The sequence below is a fragment of the Chlamydotis macqueenii genome, chromosome 4, assembly GCF_036417535.1.
Source record: "Chlamydotis macqueenii isolate bChlMac1 chromosome 4, bChlMac1.mat, whole genome shotgun sequence".
NCBI lineage: Eukaryota > Metazoa > Chordata > Aves > Otidiformes > Otididae > Chlamydotis > Chlamydotis macqueenii.
Window position 1 is genome coordinate 84476196 of NC_141559.1, and position 20973 is coordinate 84497168.

The window sequence follows — 20973 nt, forward strand, 5'->3', positions numbered from 1 at the left end:
CGCCATGCCAGCAGCCAGTGCTGTGCCAGGCTGAGCCTCACGGCGCGACCGTCTCAGGGTGGCACCCCGTGAGCTGAGCACCGGCGGCGTCCCCACGCCCGCGGGATGGGGCTCCTCTCCGGGGTGGGGGTGACAACCAGGTCTCCTGGGCCAAGTGCTCCAGCCAGGCCAGCCCCACCTGGGAGAGCGGGAGGAGGTCTGGCAGCACCACTGGGTCCCTGGAACAAGGGTGTCCCCAGAGATGGGGTGAGCAGGGCGCAGGCTTGGCACCTGTGGGGAGACAGCGTGGCCCCGGCTTGCTGCGGGGTGCAGCACGGCGTCTGCGAGCCCAGGCTCTTCGGGCACGCTGCCTTTGAGACGAGGACTTGCAAGGGTCGGAACAGGATCTCGGCTGCAAGCAGAAAGCCACAGCCTCAGCAGCAGGTGGGGAGCCGTGGCTCCTCCAGGCCCCTGTGACCTTCCCGGGGACCCTCCGGCAGCGCCGGCAGAGTGGTGGCTCCAGCACAGACACCTGTGTCTGCACGGTGTCATGTCGAGAGTGGAGGGACACGCGTGTGTCGCGGTGCCGAGATGGGTCTGTGCTAACGGTGCTGTTCACGAGCAGATCTGGGTACCTCTGGGGTCTCTGCGGGAGCCCCGCCGCCCCTCTCCCCGCCGCCGTCTCCTTGTGCCGGCAGGGCAGGGCTGTGGGCAGGGTCTTCTCAGCACCTCTCCCTTTTCCTGTGCTGGCAAACGCGCTCCTGGCATCCACCCGCAAGAGCAGGGCTCGTCTTCCCAACGAGAGCAAAGTGCTTCGCCCCCATTCACCCCCATTGCGTTCCCCACGTTTTAATCTGCTGGAGTTGGCATGCTTGGTGTGCTGCTCCCATCGAGCGTTCAGCCTTACTCCCCTACCCCGCTGTTACTGCCACAGCATGGGCGCCATCACGTCCACAGCGGTCACGGCGGGTTTCAAGGGCTCCTTGCTGTCCCTGGGTGGTTTCTGTCCCCGTCGACCACAGAGCCCCGTCGCTGCGTGCCCGCCCAGAGACCTTCACTCCAGAGCCCCAGCTGTCCGAGCCAGCCCGCCCTTTAAGTCCTTTTCCTCCAGTTGCTGGTTTGGAGAAACATTTTTTTCGAGAGGGGGGGTCTCCTGCTCGGTTGGGGGCTCGGCCTCGTCGGTGCCTGCACCCCAAGTGCACCGGGGCTCGCTGCAGCACGCGGCCGAGGGCTCCACAGCCCCGCTCTGCAGCATGCTGGGACAAGCTGGCATCTTCCTCCCCACAGAACAAGGTCTTCATTTACCGGGGCAAGGAGTATGAGCGCCGGGAGGACTTTGAGATGCGGCTGCTGAGCCCCTTCCCCAACGCCGAGAAGCTGAAGAGCACGTCTCCCCCTGGCCAGGACATCACCGGCTCCCTGGGCCAGTGTATCCTCCAAGCGTGGGGACAGGGCTGGGGGTGGCTCGCTCCCTGTCCCATAGCCCCCCGCGTGGGTCCCGCAGCGCCTCCCCGTGCAGCCCCGGGGCCCCTCTCCCCCCAGCCCCCGTCCCCCACGCTGCGTGCCCATGGTCCTTCACTCCCGCAGATATCCAGTGTTTCACCGTGCAGCCGGTGGAGGAAGCCAAGGTCCGGTTCAAGGACCGGAGCATCCCGGAGCAGATCACCAAGTGAGTGCCGCGGCATGGAGGGGATGCGCCCGCTCTGCTCCGCAAGGGATGGGGCGCGAGAGGGGGTCTCTCCCATCCTCTGCCCCTTCCCTGCCCCACAGTTTCTATAAAGCCAACCACGTCCAGAAGTTCAGCTACTCGCGGCCCTTCAAGAAAGGCCCAAAGGACCCAGACAATGAATTTGCAGTGAGTGCTGGTGGGGGCTACTGGGACCCCCGGCTGGGAGGGATGGGGAGAGCTGGAGGGGGTGTGTGAGGAGCCAGGTGTCCAGGGGGAGGGGGATACAGGAGAGATGAGTGCTCCCCCAGCCCTGGGATGAGGAAGGTGGTGATCCTGTGCCCATGGGAAGGGGAGGTTAGAGCCCCCGCGCCACGGGGCAGCCGGGGGTGTCCCAGGGCGATGCGGAGCAGGGCGGTGGATGACTGCTGCCCTTCCCACAGAACATGTGGATTGAGCGGACAACGTTTGTAACAGCCTACCCCCTGCCTGGCATCCTGCGCTGGTTTGCGGTGACCTCCACCACCACGGTGAGGAGGGGGTGTGGGGGGAGCGGGGGTCTCCCAGGGCATCCCTTCCCCACACAGCACCACAAACCCCAGATGCAGGTGGGCGCGCTGCCCCGGCGCCTTCCAGGCTTCCCACGTGCGAGTGGCTGAAGCCAGGGTGTGGGGAGCGCGTCCCACCCGCTGCCCGGCTGAGCCCCTGCCTCGGACCCCAGGCCCATCGGTCTCTGCTCTTGGTGCAGCCCTGCTCCAGCCCACCCAGCGCTCGAGCCCCCAAACCTCGCGACTCCCAGCCCGCGCCTGTGCCCCCATGGTGGTCCCTCGGGTGCATGGCCCAGGACAGCGCCTGCAGCAGAGCAGACCCAGCTCCGACCTGCACCCTCTGCCCGGCCCCCTTCCCCCTGCGAGCACAGAGCCCAGCTACCACCCCGCTCGCCCAGCAGTGAGGGGGCACCCCCACTTCGACATCGCCTTTGGCCCACTGCCCCGGCTCCAGGGCTGACCTCGGGCCAGCGCCATGTGGGAACGCTGTCCCTGGCCATGTCCTCAAGAGCTGACACTGGGCACAGAGACCCCCTACCCTGGCACTCGGGGCGCCAGCAGCCTCTGTGGGCTGGTGCCAGGGACTGGTTTGTGTGGGTCACCCACTGGGATGCACGTCTCCGTGGGAAGCAGGGGACGGCATGCAGGGAACAGCAGAGGCGCTGGAGGAGCTTCAGCTCTGCACGTGGGCTTCACGGCTCTGTCGGAGTGAAGTGCCTGGCCAAAGCCCAGGGTGTTTCAGCTGCTGCAGCCAGGAAGGGGTGAAACGCCCCAGCTGAGCTCCCGCACGTCGGCTGTGCTGCAGAGCACTGGTACGGCTGCACGAGTGCTGCCACACATGCATCTCCGCAGCGCTGGGGCCCTGCACACTGCTGCTGCACAGCTGCCCCCCAGGACAACATTTCCCATGAGCTGCCCGCTGAGCTGCCCCGTCACACGTCCGTCACCTGCCCTGCGGCTCTGTGCTGCAGGAGTAACCCTGCCAGCAGCCTGCGCGCGAAGCCAGGGACCAGCACTCCCAGTGCTCCCCCGTGAGCCTTTGGCTCGGTTCCAGGCAGCCGGTGCCAGGAGTCTGAGGGGCTTCCTGGGGTGAGACGTGCAACCTCGGGGCCGCCCACCTCCGGGCCCGGGGAGAGACCACCCGGCCAGCCTGCGCAGCTCTTGGGGTCAGCCGGCTGCTCACCTTCCCTCCCTCCGCGGGCACAGACCATCATCTCCCCCCTGGAAAACGCCATCGAGACCATGATGAAAACCAATGAGAAAATTATGAGCGAGATCAACCGGCACGAGAACGACCCCAGCCTGCCTGTCAACCCGCTCTCCATGCTGCTCAACGGCATCGTGGACCCTGCTGTCATGGGTGGCTTTGCCAAGTACGAGATGGTGAGGACACGCAGGTGCTGCGCCAGGGCCGGTGTGCACACCGCAAGCGCTGGCGCTGCTTCGCGCCATCCCCTGCCTGTGCAGAGCCAAGCCAGCAACCAACGGGACTGAGAGGGGGTCATTGCAGGCCTTTTTCCGGGAGTCCTACCTTCAGGAGCACCCTGAGGACGAGGGGAACATTGAGAAGCTGAAGGACCTGATTGCCTGGCAGGTACAGCCCACAGCATCGCTCTGGCAACTGGAGGGGACTGCTGCCCTGGGGCACCCGGTGTCCGCGTCCTGGGGGAGCCCCACAAGCCCAGGCAGACCCATCCCTGCTCTTCTGCAGACACCGCTGCTGGCAGAGGGGATCCGGATCCACGGGCGGAAGGTGACGGAGGACCTGCGGCCCTTCCACGAGCGCATGGAGCAGTGCTTCGTGCAGCTGCGGGCCAAGGTGGAGAGCCAGTACGGAGTGCGGGAGATGGTGAGTGCCAGGGCAGCGAGCGCGGTGCGGGCACAGCCAGGGCTGCATGGACGGTGCATGGCCCTGGACGGGCCAACGCAGGTCTGGGGCAGCAGGGAACAGCTCGATGGGGCCGCAGCTGCAGCAGCAACAGGTGAGGGGCACAGTGCATGGGGACTGGGTGGGGCGGCAGCAGTGCGCAGGGTGGCTGGTACCCGCACAAAACCAGGAGCAGGTGAGGGGATGCTCTGCACTCTCGTGGCCCCTGGCCCTCAGGTCCCTGTGCTCTCAGGTGTGCTTTGAGGACCGGCGGAGTGGACGACCGCGGTCCATGGCCTGGGGACCTGAGTGGGACCGGCTGAGCCATGCTGGAGACAGGTATGTGCTGCGGTGGGGGGCACTGGCCCCAAGCCACTCCCTCTTACTGCCCTCACCCACCTCCCACTGGCCCCTTTATGCCCAGATGCATCTCAGGGCTCCATCCTGCCATGCCACCACGGTGTCACCTGAGCCGCCTGTGCTTGTCTTGCTGGCTCGTCTCCCCTAAGCATCCACTACTGAGCCCTGCCAGAGATGGTGCTGGTGCCTGGCTGATCGTGGCCACTCCTGGCCGCCTGTAGCCCTGCTCCCCATTCCCATTGCCACCCCTCACCAGCCACAATTGCTCCACAGCACAGAGGCAACCCTGACCCCAAAGCCTGTCCCTCGCACCTCTGAGAGTGAGGACCGCAGGACGGAGCGCAAGGAGAACCGCTCCAGCACCTTCTTTGGGTACCGGCGGCAGGACCTGTGCCAGTCCATCTCGGAGCTGCCAGAGCCCAAGGTGATGCTCAGCACAGCCCTGGTGCCTCCCCAGCTCCCCACTCAGGCCTCAGCACAGCCAGGACCCCTGGGGGGGCTGCTGGCAGCCCCTGCGGCAGGGCGCAGCCGGCTGAGGGCAGGGAGGGCAGGAGCAGAGGCTGGTGGGGCACAAGGCTTGGAGACCCAGGGCTCTGGGCAGGGGCTGCCTTTGGGCTGCGGGCAGAGTGCTGGGGAGCACCGCACCCTGCCAGGGGCTCCTGTGGTCCCAGGGCTGTGGGTGCTGCAACGCAGCCTGGCCCCCCCGCCCCGAGGCACTGAACCTCCCCTCTGTGCCCCAGGACGAGAAGCGGAGACTCTCCCGCAACATGAGCGAGAGCAGCCTGGGCAGCTCCGACGGGAAACAGCCCCCGCCAAGCCGAGACCCCACCGGCACCCAGCCTGGCACTGCAGGTACTCCCCTCCACGGCTTCCGGCTCAGGGCACCTTCCCAGCGCCTCCACCCCCACTCCGGCATGGCCCAAGGGGGGCACCTTCCCTCACCGCACAGCCCCAAACAGCATCCAGCCTTCCTGTGCACAAGCTGGGCCGTGCCCCCACCTCAGCAGTGCAGGTAGCAGCACCCCAGCACAGGCACCCTCACCCTCTCGCCCTGCCCCTGCAGTGGTGTGGGCACGTCCTGCAGCTAGGAGCAGGCAGGGAGACCCCACACAGCTCGCGTGGGTTGTCAATCCCGGACCTCGTGCCGCTGGGTCCCGGTACGGAGATGAACCCCACCTCCCGATTGGGCTCGTGCCCCACGCCACGCCCGGGGCAGTCCTGCTCCCGCAGTGGGAGAGCTGGCCTTGGCAGCCCAGGGCCCCCACGGCCCCCCAGGCTGGACGATGCCCCCAGTTCACCTCCCCTGCCTGCGCAGGGCTGTCCCTGTCTCCCACCGGCTTCGGTGGCCACGTGAAGAGTGCCAGCAAGGCCCCGCCACTGCCGCGGAAGATCAGCCCCACGGTGTACGAGACGTTCCTGGAGCAGAGCGACGCCACAACCGGAGGGAAGGTAGCGCCTGGCCCAGGCCCCTGGCCCTGGTGCCCCCCAACCCCGGTGCCCCCCGCCCCCAGTAACTGCCCACTTTGCTTGCAGGTATCCACGTCGCCAACAGCAGACGGAAATAAAGGGCTGAAGTTGCCACCGCCTCCGCCACCGAAGTCCAAGCGCCTCTCACAGCTCTGACCCGGTGCCCGCTCGCAGCTGCACCTTCTGCTCGCAGCCACCCCTGCCCACAGGGATGCGGCGCCCTGCTCCCAGCTGGCTGCTGGACAAACGGCCCTGCTTGACCCGTGCCTGCTGGACCACGCCTCGCCTGCCTCTTGCAGCATTCACACCAGAAGCACCCACGCAGCCACAGGGCTCCCCCTGCGCCCAGGGTGGCACGGGGCACCACCACCCTGTGTCTGGTCAGGTCTGGCCGCTGCCACCCTGCAGGGCTGGGACCCACCTGCCCCAGACGCTTCCCAGCCCCAGCGCTCTGCAGCCTGCCAAGGCGAAGCAGACACCAGCCCCGCCAGGATGTCTGTCCCGCAGAGCTCTGCCGAGCGCCCATCTGCACAGCACTATGACCACGCTGCGCCGAAGAGGACTTTCCTCCATCCTCCCGAACTGCCCGGGGACCACGCCACGTGCACGGTGACAAGCAAGCTCCCTGCCGGCGTGCGCTGAGCTCTTCCCTCCCCTCCTGCTCTTCCTCCATCCTGCAGCACCGGGACAAACCCTTCCGTCCAGGCACCGTGACCGCACGGGAGCCAGCCCAGCCTGCGAGCAGGCCGGGGCAGCGCCGTGCTTTGCACAGTGCCAGCTCTCCTGCCGCTGTCTGGCTTTGCAGCCCTGCCTGTGCCAGGCTGGTGCTGTGCCGTGCTCCAGCCCCTGCCTCGCTGCTGCAGCAGGCCATGGCCACGGCCGGCCAATAAAGGACTAACGCATCAGCTGAGCGCCTGCAGTGGGGCTGAAAACCCCGCACGCACCCCAGCACCACCTATCCCTGCCCACACACAGCCCAAGCAGGGGCCTTTCCGTGGCCGGCACCACGCCGGCACTGTGCCCAGCACCCCAGAACAGCTGGAACTCGCCCTCCTGCAGCCCCACGGCAGGGAAAGCCTGCGGGAACCCGATGCTGCTGGGGAGCAGCACCCTTGCTGACCCTGGCCGGGCTGTGCCGGCTCTGGCTGCAATGACTGTGGGCACGCTGCTCTGCCTCCCGACCTGGCACAGGGCTGTTTATTCGCACGCGGTGGTGCAGGCTCAGGAGTCGTAGTTACAGTCTCGTGTTAAAGAGGAGGAACCTGGACCCGTAACCGAGGGCTGGGGAGGGCAGGAGCTGCCTGCACCAGGGAGCTGCCGCCAGTGGGTTCCTGTCTACGTGGGAGGGTGGGATCAGCTCCCCAGGCCGGGGCTAAAGAAGGGACAAGGGGAGACAGCGCCTTGTGCCACAAACACGAAGTCTGGGGCCAGATGGGCTGCGCTGGCGCCTGGGCTCCCTCCACACGCAGAACGGAGGAGCAGGGCCGTGGAGCCACCTGTCTCTCGCCGAGCCCAGCTCTTCACAGCGGGTTTGCTGAGGAGGCCGCCAGCCGCTTCCCAATGTAGATCCTGGATTGGAGAGAGTGACTGTAAGGCACTGGCACGGGGACAGGACCATGGCTGCTGGGAGAAGTAGTGCAGGAGGGGACCCAAGGACGAGCAGTCTGACTGCGGGAGCGTTCCTCCACTTCCCATGGGGACAGCCCCCCGGCTCGGGGCAGCCAGAGGCCTTGGACAGCCTCAGACGGCACAGACACCAAGCAGCGCAGGGCTGGCCCTGCCTGCACCCCAGGCGTCGGTTCCGGCCAAGGCCACTCGACAGCACAGGGCAGGCCCGTCAGAAACTCACCCCAGTCCCAGCGTCAGCACATGGCTGAGCAGCAGCGAGGGGATGAAGAGCAGCAGCAGCTCTGAACTGAAAAGTCTCTTCTTCCTCCCCACTGCACCTCCCTGCAGGCTCCACAGCACCGGCTGGGGGGAGCACACAAAGGCAAACTCCCTGGGAAAAGTGCACGGTTAAAGAGGGCACGAGGGAAGAGCACACCGGAGGGGACAGGGACAGCAGGGCAGAGCAGACAGCAAGGGCAGAGCACAGCAGGACGTGCTGGTGGGGGACGTGGGCCTTACTTTGGGGACAGATGCTGAGGACGGGGGGCACAGGCCCAGCCGAGGGATGCTGGCAGGCGTCGCTCCCTCTGCTCAGCTTCCTCTGGCGCATCTCGCTAGAAGGAGCGTAGGGCAGGTAAGAGCAGGGGCACGGCCAGCGCGGCCACGGGGCGCAGCACAGGGGCCAGCTCCCTTACCTGCCGGGAGTGGGGACAGCCCGGCTGCGGCTGGCTGCGGGGAGGGAGCGGCTCGCTCTTCCCAGGCTGCTCGCTCGCGTGGCCCGCTCCGTCGTCATCCCAGCCCGGGGAGCCCAGCGCGAGCAGGGCACTGCAAACACAACCCTCTCGGTCACCGAGCCTGCACTGCCCCTCGGCCCCCCAACACCCACCCTGGCCAGGCAGGACTCCGGGTGCCCGGGCTCCTCCTCGGACTCACCCGTCACTGCTCTCCGTTTCCAGCTGGGCCTCCAGCAGCATCCGCTCCATGTCGGCGTGGCAGGATGAGAAACGCGAGGGCGCGGGCTCGGGCTCCGCGCACCCTGGGCCACACCGCAGCTCCACCCAGGAGCCTGGGGGGGCTGTCAGCCCAGCACCAGCCTGGCCCCCATAGCACCCTCCTGCTCTGCCCCGGGCCCACCAACGCACCCCGCTTCCCAAGAGGCCTCCTTGGCTCACCCCATCCCACTGGGAGCCGTCCCCAGTGCATCCCACACCACTGCCCAGGGACCACGGGAGCACCGAGTGCAGCCTCCATCCTGGGACGGCCTGCACACCTCTACCTGCCCTGGGCTGCCCCTTGGAGTGCCCCACTCCCCCGGGACCCCCATCCTCTCTGCCCCGGCCCCCAGGGTGCACATCAGCCTGCCTGTCCGAGACCCCCATTGACTCAGCTCCCCCTCGTGCACATCCACCCACTTGGGACCCCCATGGAACCAACCCCTCCTGGCACACACCAGCCCACCCGGGACCCCCGGCGCATGTCAGCCCGCCTGGGGTGCACCCCCTCCCCGGTGCATGTCAGCCCGCCCGGGATCCCCGACCCAGACAGCCTGGGTCACAGCAGCCCGCCCAGGACCCCCATCGACCTTCGCCCCGCCGGTGCACGGCAGCCCGCCCGGGAGCCCCATTGACTCTGATCCGCCGGTACACACCAGCCCGCCCAGGACCCTCGGGACCCCCATTGACCCTGATCCCCCCCCACTGCACGCCGGCCCACCCGAGACCCCCATTGACCCTGATCCCCCAGCCAGCCCGCCCGGGCCCCCCATCGCCCCGAGCCCCCGGTGCCCGCCAGCCCGCCCGGGCCCCGCATCGCCCCGAGCCCCCGGTGCCCGCCAGCCCGCCCGGGCCCCCCATCGCCCCGAGCCCCCGGTGCCCGCCAGCCCGCCCGGGCCCCGCATCGCCCCGAGCCCCCGGTGCCCGCCAGCCCGCCCGGGCCCCGCATCGCCCCGAGCCCCCAGTGCCCGCCAGCCCGCCCGGGAGCCCCACGGACCGTCGTCGCCGGCGCACGCCATGGCCCCGCGGGTGCAGCCGCGCTCAGCCCCCGCCGCTCCGCCAGTCACGTGACGCCCGCGAGCCCCCATGTAAATAAAACCACCGGCACCGGGGGCCCGCGTCTTAAAAGGGCCCCGGCTCCGTCCCCTGCGGCCCGCGCCCGCCCCGCCCCGTTGCCCCTTTAAGCGGCGCCTACGTGCGGCGAGCGAGCGGGCGGCTGCCGCGGCGCGTGCGGATCCGCACGGAGCCGGGCCGGCCCCGCCCCCGGTGCCCCGCCCCCCGCAGAGCCGAGTCGCGCCAGACGCTGCCGCCGTTTATTTCCGCCGCCAGGGGGCGGCCCGGCACCGGCGCCCCCGCGCGCTCCCCGCCGCGCCCGCTCAGGGGCTGCCGCCGGCCCGCGCCGCGCCGTGCTTCTCGGTGAACCTCCTGCGGGAGAAAGCGCCGTCAGGAGCGGCCCCGCCGGCCGCCCATCGCCCCGAAACCCGCCCGGGGAGCGCCGCCCGCAGGGGGAGCGGGACCGGGGGGCCCGGGCAGCCGAGGCGGCCCCCGCCGCCCGCCCCGCTCTCCAGCTGCGCGGCGGGAGGCCCGGCCTCAGCCCCGGATCCCGTCGGCTCTTCGAGCTCGCGCAGTGTAAGACTGCCGAGCTGAGCCCGGCTGGCGGGGCACCCCTTCCCGCAGCCACGGCACCCCGAGGCGCTGCTGGGGAGCTGCCCCGGGGAGCATCAACCGAGCGCGGGCTGAGTGGGCCCAGCTGCGAGAGCCTGCTGCCTCCAGAGCCGGTCCCTGCCAAGGATTCCTGACACACGGTTCTCTCCAGCCACCCTGCCAGCACAGCCCGGCCGCTCCGTGCTCCCCAAGCCAGGCACGGTACCTGCCTGCCCCAAAATGTCCTACCGGGGAAAGCTAAAAAGCACATGGGAAGTGGTGTGGGCTGCTGGTGAGAAGCTGTGCTGTCCCCAGGTGCGGGACTGTGAAAGCTAAGCCTTACACCTCAGCTGGGATGAGACACATCTGCACAACACGCCAGGCCCCAGAGGCACGACAAGGAGCCAGACCAAAGACTCCGCCTGGGAGAAGGGAGAGGCGACACTGCAAGACCACCAGACTCCTGCGACCGCCATCCTGAACTGACAGACACCCAGCTTCCGCCGCATCCTGCACGCGCTGCTGTTAAACACCAACTAGCCGGGGAACACAGCACACTGAAAAGGCAGAACCCTCCCCTGAGACCAGCCATGTACCGCTGCGAATCACCAGTACTTTCAGCAGCCTGGGCAGAGGGCTGTATGAAAACAAAACATTCAGCAAGCCTTGCGCCGCAAACCCTTTTTGATCTTGAAACGGCCGAGTGACGGGGGCTGCTGCTGTCGCTCAGAACTTGAGACAGACACGTACCTGCTCTCGAGCCCAGGACTGTAAGGAAGGCCCTTCTTTGGAGCAAAGAAAGACGAGGAGCACAATTGCCTTTCCAAATCTCACTGAGATCCTTTCCTCTCAGAGAAGTATACAGATCTCTACTCTACAGCCAGAAGAGCCTCAGCAAATGTTCATAAAAGATGGGCACGCAGAAGAGCAACCAAGTCAGGTGAGGTATCCACAGGAAAGGATTTGCAGCCCGTTGCTGTTGACCAGATCAGCCCCGTGGCTCCAGCAAGAGCCCTCAGCCATCTCTCTGCTTGCGTTAGAAGCTCTGAAGACAGTCGGACGTTCTCTATGCCATAGCACTGTTCCGAGATGCGATTCCTCTAAACCGAAATGATCTTTCAGAAAACCAGATCTGTTTAAATTAAATTCTTGGTGACTAAGAGCTGCCCGGAGTCACCTGGGGCTGCCCCTTTATAAATGGGCACTTCGAATTTCGCTAGTTTCAACTTCCAACCGTGGGAATTTCCTAGACTTTCAGCAGCAGGGAGAAGCTGATGCGGTGTCAAAGACCCACAGGATCTCACAGGTTTAACTGATCCCCGAGCCTCTGCAACCTCCTCCCAGAGCGCTGTGAGCAAAGCTCAGTGCAGCGCCTGACCGTGGCACCCCAGACCAGTTCTCCCCTTCACAGCAAGGCCCCACAGAGCGGAGACCCCATCTTGCAGCAAGCAGGCTCCTGCCACCCTGCACCGAGCCAAACGCTCCGTTACCTCTGCCATCTTCTAAGCAGTCAGCCAGGCTCACCGCGAGACACCCAAGCACCGAGAGGCCATCGCTTCTGCTGGAAGCTTCTTCCACTGATTAATCCATCTCCTCTTCAGGAACAACTTCTCCACTACCTGTGTCAAGTCTGTCCGCCTACAGCTTCTAACCACTGGTTACTATTCTGCTTTCCTCTGCCAGACTAAACAGCGTTTCAGAACCTGGTTCCCTCACCCAAGCCGTGCCACCTCATTTAGAGTAAATTTAACAGACTTAACTTACCCTCCAGAGGAATTCTGAATTTTCAGTACCTTTTCTAAAGGAAGACCCAGACACCAGACCTGCACACCTGTTCCAAACCTCGCCTCATCAAAGCCATGCACAGAGGTCACGCTCACTCCCTGCTCTCTGTAACTCTCCACTTTCCCTGAGGAAGATTAACCGCACTGTTCATGCTGCCAAACAGCCAACCTCTTTCTAAAATGAGTGTTCCATAGCATCAATACTCGTTTCAAAGAAATCTGTAGTCCCACAGTGATGTCTGTCAGTCACATCTGTTACACCAAAGAACCGAATGAGGTTTTTTTGCTAAGCCCTATTCCTCAGCAGCTGCGTTTGTGGGAAACGGCTTCTGTCCCACTTCATCCCCAAAACCAGGAGCCCAGCGGCAATTCAGAAGACAGAGTGCTTCCCAGGAATGACAACGGGCTACACGCTTGGAAAGGCGAAACAGTCAAACACCTGCCTCCTTCCTCCTCCAGCCATGGTTCACTGCCTCAGCCCTGCTGTCTTGGGCCAGGAGAGAGGAACTGGAGAACACGAGGCAAAGCAAGGGCTGACCCTTGCGGGGGGCACGTCTGCGTACTACTGGGGATGGGGTTTTGGGGACTCCGACAGGGTGAGGTGTGGGTGGACTCTCACCTCCTGGCATAGTCATACAATGCTCGTTTCCGCTCCTGCAAGGACAGATGCCGCTCCACAGGGGACTTCGCAAATTGCTTTGTAGCAGGCTGGAACAGAAAGCACCAGACCCATCAGGAGACAGTCAAACAAAGCAAGGAGACCTCCTTAGTGGCTCTGCAAGGACCCAGCATGCCAATTCAGCCTCCAGTTTAAAATGCTCCCTTCCCCTGACATCATGGCTAGTCCCGAACACAGGCCATCGTGCTCTGGCTGCAAGCTGTCAGAGCAGACGAGACAACACAGCCACCAAAAGTACCTTGGAAGGCGGCACAGCTACAGAGCCCCGGATGCCAGCTGCAGCCTGGGAGGTAGACGGGGCAGGCAGGTCAGTATCAGCCTCCGTACTTTCAGGGAAGAAGGGTACTCTCCCCTCCAGCAAGTTGGCAATGGTGGTATCCACACAGTTGGTTTGGGCTGTCGGGACAAGGAGGATCCATTAGAGAGGGACCTGCCACATCAGGACACTCATGTCCTTGCTGCCATTGCGCTCCACAGTGCAGCGGGGACACGGTTTCTGCTTTCAGGTATCACAGAGACTCGGCATGGAACGTGAGCCCGCGTCACTGCTACCACCCCAGGCACCGCTTACCCAGGTCTATCCTGATGACCTCCAGAGGGACATGAGGCAGCACCTCCTTGACCCGCTGAGCCATTGCCGCGATCCGCACATCCTCGGGAGCAACACCAGGCAGGCTGGAAGGCACCCTGGTCCTGGCTGCCAGGGGCTGGCTTGAGGCTGCAAGAGAAAGAACAGTGGGCACAAGAGTGTGGCCTAAAGGTGCACGGCCTTCGAGCTGTAACAGCTCCACCTTCTCTAGTGTGACCTGGCGTGATAAGAAAGCCGGAGTTCCTGCACACAACCGTCATGTCTGTGCTCAGGAGCGGTGGTCCTCTCCCTGCAGCCAGCTACAACCCCCAGCCCAGAGCACACAGGCAGCCCCCGCTCCCCAAGAGGATGTCGAACATGCCTTCTCCTCTCCCTCCACGCACGAGTAACCAGGAGCAGGCTGAGGCCTCCTGAAAGGCAAAGCCTCAGTGGCAGTTCTGTAGGCAGGACACTACCCAGGAGACCCACCTGGGGCAAAGGGCAGAAGCGACGTGTGCCTCAGCCTCTTCATGTGTTCAGTTTTATCTGCTGCAGTGAGCCGTGTGGATACCACACCCAGCTCCACGGCCAAGAGCTGTGGAAATGCAGAGAACAGTCACATGTACACGACCCACAACACGCGTGACCCAGGCATTCCCATCTTGCAGGGGAGCGTATCAGATGTACAGGCCTGCGTGGAGCCACGGCGAGGGCAAGAGGACTGGGAACTGATTTCTCCAAGGCCTCAGTGATGCATTTCAGTGTTGCATGGAGCACATGAAGGACCAGGAGTAGGTAATATCATCCTGCCAAAACAGGCTGACAGGGAGATACAAGATCTTTGGTACAGGAGCTATGACGTACCCGGCACATAAGGGAAAGGTGGAGAAGCAATTGCTTTACTTGATTCGTGGTACTATGAAAGGGAGCGAAGGGTTTGAACTAGATGGGGAGAGCCTTGATAACTGGCAGAAAGGATAAATGGGGGGTAGGCCATGGAAAAACTGAATAATTGTAAGGGGCAATAAATACGGGCCAGAGCTCCCATCATACAAATGCACCCATCCAGAAACGCCCTTTGCAACTCTGCTTGCAGCCCGCTTTCCTCTGTGACCATCCCAAATTGCAGCAGTCCTACACATCCCTCTCCCACGTCATCCTCCTACCTCCTGAACTCGGAGCGCAAAATCCTCACTCAGTTCTTCAGCTCGTCTGGGGACAGACGGCATCCACCTGAATGGGGACAACAGCACTGGGCCGACTGCTTCGAGGGCTGCTGGAGGAGCCAGCCCCATCTGGGATCAGTAGTGCAAAGGCGCTATCCCCGCCTCAGCTCTCCCTGCTCACCCCACAAGATGAGTGTCAAACGTCAGCACTAGCTTGCACAATTAAGGGCAGGGCACAGCTTAGAAGACAAAACTGGCTCACTGAATCTTTTTTAGCACTCAAGCGTAACATGCGAAGGATCTCCTAATGAAGTTCCCAGAAAGGTCCCAATGAGGAGCCACTGCCATTTACGTGAAAGCAGAAAACAGATCAGCAAGACTCGAGCCAGATACGGCCAGGGAAAGCTACAGCACAAGAGTTCTCTTTGCTGAAATAACCCGACCTCTAAATTTTACCCCAAGCCCCTTCCACTGCCTAAGAACCTGTATTACAGCAAAGCTGCTCAGACAGCCTGGGCTCACCTGGGCCCAAGACAGGTGTCTGAACCCCTCTGCAATTCACAAGGGACTGCAGGGAAGAGACAGACGCTACAGGACTGAGGTGCCTGCAGGGAATCACCCCTGGGACCTGAGCAACCCTGGGGTGAATTACAGCAGAGCAGCTAGCTTCAAAAATATACCCAGCAAACTTGACATAAAAGCCTTGAGAGACTGCTCTCCTTCATCAACTACACACGGAAACCAAGAGCCCTCTCCGCTTCAGAAGCTGGTCCAGAAGCTGGACCTGGCACAGACCAAGTAACGCTGAACAAAGCCGTGCTGAGATACCACAACGATGGTGCGCATTAGCACATACCAAAAGATCTCTTACTACAACAGCAAAAACGCCAGGCTCTCTACCCACCCTAAAACCCCGCCCCAAATGAAAGAGGGAGAGAGATAGTACCTTACTTGATATACTGTGAAGGGAACAAAGAAGGTCCAGAGCAGCTCTGTGATCCAGGAGGAGTCAGCCACACTCTGAGGAAGAGAGCACAATGAGATCGCGGCCCTACGACACACCAGCTAGTCAGGTCTCCAGCAGGGACGCAGGCGGGCAGAACACAGCTAAGCCACGGCAGCAAGTAACAGATACGCAGGCAGAGACATGGAGGACTGGGAACGAAGGGACGGTAAAGCCAGCGGCACAGGGAGGCAAGCACCAGGGCAGATTCACCTTCACTAGTCTTCACCAGGCAGAGCAAGAGAGTCAAAGTTTTCACTGCTCTGAGTCATCTTTTCCTCCCACTAGGACAGCAAGATTTTCCCTCAATACGTCACCTCCTCTACTAGACCGAGCCTTTAGAAAGGACCGAAAATGCCATAAGACCTACTAATGCTTCCTCGTAATCATGAACAATCCTCCCTTATTGTCATGGGAACAGCCCCTCTGACGTCTCAACTCCTATACGCTTTACCTCCTCATTTCCAAACAGGCCGCACTGTGAAGTCTTAAACCACTCTTCTCTTTGAAGAGAAATCGTTAAAGGTGAGCTGTAACTTATTACTTTCTTCCTTTTTCTAAAAACTATTAAAGAACCTTTTCCCTAAGAAGTACCGTGATGCCTGCCAGCAGAGAACACTGGAACAGGCGCTTTGAAGCGGTGGGCTGTCCATCCTTCTCAACGGGACGCAGCCCGAGCAGCTGCACCATACTCAGAAGCCAGTCTGACTGTGGGCAGAAAGCTGATAAAGACCTCCAGAGATTCCCACACATCTACACTTTTCAACGATTCTAAAGAATTTGCTATTGCATGGACATTGTTCCCAGGATTTTTGTAGTTGGTTAGTTTTATCCTGCAGATCCTGCTGGTGAGAACACCACCTCAAGAGCTAGAGCTCGCAATGTAGCTACTTCGTCTTCTTTTACCCCCGACTTCGTCCTCGACCAAAGCAACGTGGCTCCAAGACCGGCCACGTGCCTGGTTTACTCCACAGCCTGGAAAGAGGTGCTGTAAATGAAAAAGGCCCAGAAACCTCAGTCACCAAGGGTAACATAAAGAAGCCTCATCTCCTGTATAAACAGATCTAAGAAACCTAAACTCAAACGCCTGATAGCGATGCCAAGAGCCAGATTTCAGATAGGCTGCCTGGTGCCACACAGAACAGCACCCTCCTTAAAGGTTCCTGACAATGGGAGCTGGAGAAAATTCCTTCTTAAACCCAAATTTGGTGGTTTGCTCAGCCCAGAGTCTGATATATATCATGTAAGTGTCTAAGAAAGCTTTCTGTAAAGCACTGATAGAACCATTCAAAGCACCGCATCTCCAGTCCTCAAAAGTTTCTGATGGTTTAAAACTACTTAGCTAACGTACATGAAGGGCAAGAAGTCCTGCTCGACCTCTGAAGGCAAAAATATGAGCCAAGAAGTGACTATAACCAGTATCTTCAAACAGATCCACAGTGGTGTGCCTGCTGTTCTCCCTCACACTCGCGAAGGAAAGGATGCACAGACAAATACACAACTTGTCTCACCTCACAGAATTTCTCAGAGGAGCCAGAACCATAAAAAGCTAAGACATTTGTTATAAACAGTCCAGAATGGGACAGCTCTCCCACTTCTCTGCAGTAGGCATTCAAAAACCTAAAGCATCCTCACTGTTAGAAAACTGCATCTTAATCCAAAACTGAACTTGTGCAGTACCAATATTTAGTCTCAGCACCTGCAAAGACTGCTGCTGTGTGCTTTGTCAGAAAAAAAAAAAGGAATTCTCCACTCTTAAGCCTCTTCTCCAACGTGCAAGCAGCTATCCACGACAATCTCTCTGCCTTTTCTCTGATAAGCTGATTAAGCTGAGTGCCTGTAAGTGCTGCTCTCTGGATTCTGCATCACGCTTACGGCCTTCTCAAACTCCGTCTACTACTGCCCCACTTTCTTGGCAGCGGGGTTACCAAAGCTTCATGTAATATTTTAGCGGTTTCCATCACTGCGCACATCCAGCTAACGCTGTGTTCCTCGCCCTGCCAGATATTCCTCGTTACACACCCACGCAGAACACCAGACTTACACTGGCAGCGATCGGTAGCTCACTGGATCACAATCAACACCTGAGCTTTGTCATTACTGATCTGACCTTCACCAGCAGGGATCTCGGTATCGTCACCCGCAGCACCAATAAAGCACTAAACAGCACTGGGCAAAGGACTAATCCCTAACAGACCCTCACTTCAAAAATACCTGCATGCTGATCTTTTAGAACGGGCAGCGATGTTTTGTGACCTGCTGGTAAGTGGCTTTAAATCTGTCCACTGTGCCCTACTGCCTTAAAAAGATGGACCATAGAGAATCAACTGAAACGTCACACAAATACAAAATGTGTCATTTCATCAAGTAGATCCATAAATCATATTAAGAAACAAAAAGTTTGACAAAATCTCACTCTCTAAATAAGCCGAGAACGGGTTTATTGCAATCTGTTTGGCAGCGTCAGTATCACCATCGTGAACTTTGCCACTTTTCTGGCGCTAGCATTGCGCCATGTTACACATCTGCACTGTGAGGCAGGAGTTCAAGAACCCACTCCAGAGAGCCTTGCACAACCCCTGGCACATCCACCGCTCTCTGAGGCGACTGGAGCTACTCTTTCAAAGCACTTTAAAAGAAGGGAGCTTACAAAGAGGAGATGAGACACAGCGATGCTACGGTCACGGAAGCCAGATGGCACACTGTTAGACAGCTGAGCCACCAAACCCTTTATCAAAATTGCCGGTGTAACTAAGAGTTCCACTTAGTGGAAGGTCCCTGGGAAAGGCACCTGAAAAACAGCGTTAGCACCGAGAGGCTGGTCCGTGGGGTGACAGGGCACAAGGCCAGGCTGCACTGCCCACGGGCTTCAAAGCAGCAGCAGAATTAACAGCATTGCCAGGACCATCAGACAGTGCATGCCTCCACAGCGCCTCCTTGCCCTACGTCCCTGACTCACCACAGTGATCAAAGGCCTCTGAACCCGTAGGGCAACTGGCTGTACCGCATCCAAGATTGAGAACGGCCAAGAGCTGAAAAGGAAGAATTCAGCAGTGAATGACCCCAAAGCTAAAACCAAGCCATGACAGCCCCACTGCAGGAATGCCTTCCCTAATACCTGAAGCGGAGCAAGCCAGCCCGGCCGTTGGTGGCAGCCTCCTCCGGGAACAGCAGCAGTGGGGGGTTTCCTCTGTGGGACGAATACACCTTCAGGGAATCCACCAGCTCTGCTCGGCTTCCCGTTACTCCCAGCTCCATGAATCCTCGTGACCAGCAGATGAAGCCAGGGGCACCGTTCAATGCAGGCTGCAAGGAAAAACAAGAATAAGGTGGAAATGCCGTCCTGTCCTCCCCTCAAGGCTTACTTTCCCAGGTGACAGCGGGAGATAAAGTTCCTGCTTATTAGCAAAAATGCCTCTGGGGCTGAGGGAGCAACCTGCGCGCTAAAAGCACTAGCAGCAGAGAACACCTTACTGCCAGCCTTCAGCGACTGCTCTGGCCCCAGTTCCCTAGGAATCTGATTCCCAATCTTCGGTTCAGACTGTACCCTGCCTGTACCCGGGAAGCGAACTGCCCCCCGGCCCTGGCTGATAACCATGTCTCCTCATGTTCTCTCTAGTAGTCCCTGACCTACTTGGTAAAGGACACACTCCTTCCAAGAGTTACTTTTCTCCAGGTAAGGAGCAAACCTACTGCTGTTCAAGATACAGGAGCAACCAACTCACTCCCAGGCACACTCAGAGCCTGTTGATTCAGAACTCCGCACATGAGGAATTTCACAAGAGCACAGGGACAGTTACACAACCACCAGCCCAGCACAATAACCCGAGCACCGCTGCCCTGCCACGCAGCTCCCCTCAGCCCTCCTCTGCGGCACGGCCGGCTGCCCACACGCACAGAAGTGGCACCCACTGCTGTGTGAAAAGCCCACAGCCAGCTCTGCTTCTGACACCACCTGTTGGAAAGGCCAGAAAGAAGGAGACGCTAGGATTTGCCCACTCTCAATAAAATCAGCACCCACTGTAACGCTGCCTGTTCCTCCTGTTTCATTTTTTCATGCAGAGCTGAAAGCGTGACACTGAACCACAGAACAGAACTCAAGGCTTGCACAATCCCAGGTTAATAAATAAGAACTGAAGAGGCTCAGTGCTACACGTAAATTCTGATTGAGCTCTCGAGGCACTTCTCTGGCAGAGGTGCTTCCAGACCTGCCATGCTCCAGCTGCAGGTTACTCACCGTGTTACATGAGGTCAGGAGGTTGATGACGTTGTGATCAAATTGCGTCACGTGGTTGGCGATGTACACCCTCACGTTGACATCGCGAAGCTGGGGATCACTTTGCCGCACAAATAAGCCCAACACCGAGCACATCACACGTACAATAAACCTGGGAGGGGGGGAAGGTGGTTTCCTCAAGTCTTGCAGTCTGAGCCACCGCTGGCTTACACATCCACAAACAGAACAGACACCTGGGAATTCACGTGACTTGCAAAAGGACACTGGGACAAAATGGAAACCATATGACAGATGTCTGGGACAGGAATTGTTGGGGGGCTGCAGTTGGAGCTGAAGGCTGCCTGCAGAGCTGTAGCTGCAGTATGAAATAGGGGGCAGCAGGATACCCAGCTGATCCAAGTGATTCAGATCTGTCCTTGAGCACTCAGGAGGCAGTTACCAGCTTTGGTCTTGGCAGAGAAGGCACTTTCGTGGGTTCTGGGGACAAAGAGCCCCGAAAGCACAGCTGCCGTGAACCTCTGCATGAACCAAGCCTCCACGGCTGAGGACCCCAAATGGGCGAGGGCAGCCCTCCCACCCCGTGCTGCCCCACAGCAGCCTCTGCACAGGACATCTCCACCCTGGGCGAGAGCAGGAGCTCCGCGCCCTGCAGGGAGCCGGGCTCACGCACCGTCGCACCACGCTGTCAGGCAGGGCGCAGCTGACCAGAAAGACATGTACGCCGATGAAGAGGCGCAGGACGAGCAGGCAGAGCCCCACGGGTGCGTAAAGCAGCAGGGCCAGAAGCAGGAACCCATCGGTCGGAAACCTGTGGGGCCAAAGAGCAGCACAGACAGCCTGAGCGCGGCCGGGACACACACGGGGCTCCGCGCCCCAGCTGCCCGCCCGCGCCCTCCCTGGGGCCGCCCTGCGGGCCCCCGACGGGACAGCCAGCCCATCCCGGGCCTCCCCGGCACAGCCTGGCCCCTCGCCGCTCTCCCCACGGGACACCCCGAACCTCCCCACGGAGCTCCCGTGGGGTGTCCCCTCCCCGGTGGACCCCAGGGCCTCCCGCCAGCGACAGCCCAGCTTCCTGCCCGGGCCTGCCCCGGGACACCCCCACTCCCGGGAGCCCGCCAAAAGCGAGGAGGGCCCCGCGCCCCCCCCCCGGCCGCCACGGCTCTCACCGGTGCGAGTCGAAGAGCCGCTCGGGGCCCGGGGCTGCAGGAGGCTCCATCCCCGCCGCTCCCGGTGCCTCAGAGCCGCCCAGCACCCGCCGCCATCTTCCCCCGCCGCCCGCCCGGCCCGCGCGGGGCAGCCTGGGAGGGGCGGCGCCTTCCCGCCGTGCACCGCGCGACCCCCGCTCCCGCTCCCCGCTGCGGGCCCTCGACGGCCGGCGAGGCGGGGCCGGCGGCCCCGGTGCTCT

The 20973-nt window shown here is 61.4% G+C and overlaps 3 protein-coding genes across 5 annotated transcripts in view; 1 reads left to right on the forward strand and 2 right to left on the reverse strand.

Annotated features, from left to right (window-relative positions):
* LOC147601092 (dedicator of cytokinesis protein 2-like) overlaps window positions 1-6730 on the forward strand; it is a 62778-nt gene extending 56048 nt beyond the window's left edge. Inside the window, exons 42-53 of the mRNA XM_086747702.1 lie at window positions 1267-1408; window positions 1567-1648; window positions 1750-1834; window positions 2089-2175; window positions 3400-3576; window positions 3704-3787; window positions 3905-4042; window positions 4314-4399; window positions 4694-4844; window positions 5161-5272; window positions 5736-5869; window positions 5954-6730. Of these exons, the coding sequence (XP_086603828.1) occupies window positions 1267-1408; window positions 1567-1648; window positions 1750-1834; window positions 2089-2175; window positions 3400-3576; window positions 3704-3787; window positions 3905-4042; window positions 4314-4399; window positions 4694-4844; window positions 5161-5272; window positions 5736-5869; window positions 5954-6043 (1368 nt within the window). The 3' untranslated portion in view covers window positions 6044-6730. The remainder of the gene's footprint in view (window positions 1-1266; window positions 1409-1566; window positions 1649-1749; window positions 1835-2088; window positions 2176-3399; window positions 3577-3703; window positions 3788-3904; window positions 4043-4313; window positions 4400-4693; window positions 4845-5160; window positions 5273-5735; window positions 5870-5953) is intronic.
* Window positions 6731-7056: 326 nt separating this feature from the next.
* Window positions 7057-9694, reverse strand: LOC147601094 (BCL2/adenovirus E1B 19 kDa protein-interacting protein 3-like). 2 transcript variants are annotated; one of them, XM_086746290.1, is made up of 6 exons: window positions 9485-9694; window positions 8429-8561; window positions 8191-8320; window positions 8015-8109; window positions 7737-7858; window positions 7057-7456 (listed from the first exon to the last, which is right to left on the reverse strand). In XM_086746290.1, the coding sequence occupies exons 1-5, from the start codon at window positions 9573-9575 to the stop codon at window positions 7750-7752; spliced, it is 558 nt and encodes a 185-aa protein (XP_086602416.1). In that variant the 5' UTR covers window positions 9576-9694; the 3' UTR covers window positions 7057-7456; window positions 7737-7749. The 2 variants fall into 2 exon arrangements, with proteins under 2 accessions (XP_086602416.1, XP_086602417.1); XM_086746291.1 differs by having other exon boundaries at window positions 7737-7886; window positions 9485-9681.
* A 92-nt stretch (window positions 9695-9786) lies between these two features.
* AUP1 (AUP1 lipid droplet regulating VLDL assembly factor) lies at window positions 9787-20892 on the reverse strand. 2 transcript variants are annotated; one of them, XM_086746287.1, is made up of 12 exons: window positions 20735-20891; window positions 20239-20376; window positions 19569-19719; window positions 18450-18637; window positions 18291-18363; window positions 15275-15348; window positions 14329-14395; window positions 13652-13757; window positions 13166-13312; window positions 12833-12990; window positions 12535-12623; window positions 9787-9912 (listed from the first exon to the last, which is right to left on the reverse strand). In XM_086746287.1, exons 1-12 carry the CDS (start codon window positions 20782-20784, stop codon window positions 9864-9866), a joined length of 1290 nt encoding a protein of 429 aa, XP_086602413.1. In that variant the 5' UTR covers window positions 20785-20891; the 3' UTR covers window positions 9787-9863. The 2 variants fall into 2 exon arrangements, with proteins under 2 accessions (XP_086602413.1, XP_086602414.1); XM_086746288.1 differs by lacking the exon at window positions 14329-14395 and having other exon boundaries at window positions 15280-15348; window positions 20735-20892.
* Between the last annotated feature and the right edge of the window lie 81 nt (window positions 20893-20973).

Bases quoted from the DNA above. Each gene is read 5' to 3' on its own strand.
- LOC147601094 (XM_086746291.1), bottom strand. From the start codon at position 9,575: ATGGGGGCTCGCGGGCGTCACGTGACTGGCGGAGCGGCGGGGGCTGAG. The intron at 8,110-8,190 runs GTAAGGGAGCTG...CGCTCCTTCTAG, and splicing joins GCTGTCCCCACTCCCGGCAG to CGAGATGCGCCAGAGGAAGC. The intron at 7,887-8,014 runs GTAAGGCCCACG...CACTTTTCCCAG, and splicing joins CCTCAGCATCTGTCCCCAAA to GGAGTTTGCCTTTGTGTGCT.
- AUP1 (XM_086746287.1), bottom strand. From the start codon at position 20,784: ATGGAGCCTCCTGCAGCCCCGGGCCCCGAGCGGCTCTTCGACTCGCAC. The intron at 13,313-13,651 runs GTGGGTCTCCTG...TTTCTCTTGCAG, and splicing joins GCTTCTGCCCTTTGCCCCAG to CCTCAAGCCAGCCCCTGGCA. The intron at 12,991-13,165 runs GTAAGCGGTGCC...TTGTCCCGACAG, and splicing joins GGTCATCAGGATAGACCTGG to CCCAAACCAACTGTGTGGAT.